We start from the raw sequence: 2,322 nt of genomic DNA, 5'->3' as shown, positions 1-2,322 counted from the left end.
ACTAGATGATCTCCAGAGGTCCCTTCCAACCTTACTGATTCTGTGATTCTAGGATGCTATGATTTTGGTAGAGTAACTTAAAATTCCTACATACAGTTTAGTTACATAGTGAAAAGACAAAAAGAAAGAGAACTTCTTTCTAGTGTGGCACTTAATGACTTTTAGCAATGTCTTACATTTTCTTCTACTTTCTTTTTCTCCTAAAGGTGGATTTGGTGTCGCAAAGAACCTGTGTTCCTGGGCAGTAGATGGCAAGAATTGTACTGTCAATGAGCTTGTGGATTCCACTCTCCGAGCTTTCCACAGTGCTAAAAAGCCAATTGGTTTGTGCTGTATATCTCCAGTCTTGGCAGCTAAAGTCTTTCCTGGTTGTGAGGTCACGGTTGGCCAAGATAAAAATGTTGATGGAAGGTGAGAAGGGAATGCACAGAGATACTTAGTGTGGGAATTAGGATTAGAAAGCAGCTGGTCTTCTGTGCAAAATMTCTGACCTCTGGTATCAGTAACCATTGGTAACTTATTAGTTACATTTTTTCTCATTTTAAACTTTTTCACTTGCTTAATAATAGTAGGCATGAAACTATTAGGCTAGAGAAGCTGAGTATGTGAAGTCAAGTGACTTGTTATGCACTTTGATGTGGAACAATTTATCCCTGAACTCAGAAATACATTGGTCTGTGATATGTTCTGTGATACCAACATCCACAGGCACATTACAATTAAAAAAATGTAAAGATAAGTACCCTTATGCCTTGCCCAAAATATCTGTCCTGATGCCACTGAAGGGAACATAAGCTCCTGCCTGGCTTTCTTCTGCAGTGTGGRTGCCAGTGAGTGTTCATCAGTCCTGAAAGTGACAGAAAAAAGCAATTTTTATAGAATTGTAGTTGAACAAACAAGCAGGTAGCCATGGGTATTAAGTTATTTTTTTTTTAATACCTTCATGGTAATTGAGTATCTAGTTTTAAATGAGATATGGGATTTGCTTACCTGATAGTTTTGAAAGCCAAGATTCATGTTGCAAAAGCAACATGAGTGGACATTTAAACCATGTCTTTGCAATTGTTTGCTCAGGATTTTTTAACAATATTTTTCTGATGGGGCTAGTATGAAAGGAGCAGCTGAGAATAGAACCTGGCAGTCAGTGCTGCTTCAAGAGCTGTCAACTCCTGATAAAATTTTTGAGTGCAATTTTGTATCAGCAGCTACAGAACCACAGTGAGGGTTTATCTCTACCCCCTATTCCTGCCTTATCCTCAGGAAAAACAAAAAACCCTCAGTAGAATCCCAATGAAAGACCTTACAGAAAGGTGCAGGAAAAGATCTAACATTCTGCAAGTGCAGCTGGTGTCTCTCAAACTTTTGAGCATCAGTTATTGTTGCACTTAGTATCCACCTTGTAAACTTATTAAAAGATTGTTTAACAGAATTATGCYTTCAGCCATACTGTGAATATGCATTTTAGATGTTAAATCTCTTGTTTTCAAAGTTACTAGATCAGTTGCAATGGGCATAGGGGATAGGGGAAAATCTGACAGTGGAAGTCTGTTCAACTTTGTTGTCATCATCAGCTAAAAAGATCACTTAAATATTCCTGTTCTCTCATTCAAGTTATGGTGTCAGAACGTTACRGGTACAGCATCTCTTTTTATGTTAATTAAAATCTTTTTATTTACAGATTTCCTGATGCTGAAACAGCATCTGCTATAGCAGAGCTTGGATGTAAGCATGTTTGCAAAGATGTAAGTGAATCCCATGTGGATAACGTCAATAAGATAGTTACTACCTGTGCTTTCATGTGCAAGGCTCCTTTGCATGAAATTTTTGATGGAATCGGAACAATGATAGATGAAGTCCTGAAACTTGCCTGACTGGAAATGTACAAATGTCTGTAAGGAAATCCATTTAGCTAAACATAAACATTTAGATTCCTTTGATTGTATTAATAAAATAATGCAACTATTAAACTTCACAGTTCTCTTTTTTTAAATCTGTAGTACATCAGATGRCTGTTGCAACTTGATCCTATTTTTTTCGTTTAAATTAGGAAGTGTCTGTTGAAGGTATTTTTTCCCTCAAAATCTTAAATGTATTCAGTCTTGGTAAGACAAAATAGGAATCCTCCTTGCCCAATGGTGTTTCAGCACATCACTAATGATTATCAGCAATTGACAGTTGATGTTAGCCACATATAATTACAGGTGAGATGGCTGTAAATGAGTTTGTATACTTGCAGTATAGGTAAGTAATTCAGTTCTACAATCAGAAGAGGAAAAAAAAAAATTTTCCTTGTGAGTCTTTAAGTAAGTGTAACTGATGGGC

At 36.7% G+C, this 2,322-nt stretch overlaps 1 protein-coding gene across 1 annotated transcript in view; it reads left to right on the top strand.

Annotated features, from left to right (window-relative positions):
- Positions 1-1,967, top strand: part of LOC146593324 (glutamine amidotransferase-like class 1 domain-containing protein 3, mitochondrial) — a 6,148-nt gene extending 4,181 nt beyond the window's left edge. Inside the window, exons 3-4 of the mRNA XM_085309530.1 lie at positions 207-411; positions 1,679-1,967. Of these exons, the coding sequence (XP_085165656.1) occupies positions 207-411; positions 1,679-1,871 (398 nt within the window). The 3' untranslated portion in view covers positions 1,872-1,967. The remainder of the gene's footprint in view (positions 1-206; positions 412-1,678) is intronic.
- The last annotated feature ends 355 nt before the right edge of the window (positions 1,968-2,322 follow it).

This window comes from Rhea americana, unplaced genomic scaffold, assembly GCF_003343005.1.
Source record: "Rhea americana isolate MKP2758 unplaced genomic scaffold, rheAme1 scaffold_3, whole genome shotgun sequence".
In the NCBI taxonomy this organism is placed as follows: Eukaryota; Metazoa; Chordata; class Aves; order Rheiformes; family Rheidae; genus Rhea; species Rhea americana.
This window is presented reverse-complemented; position numbering and strand designations above follow the sequence as displayed.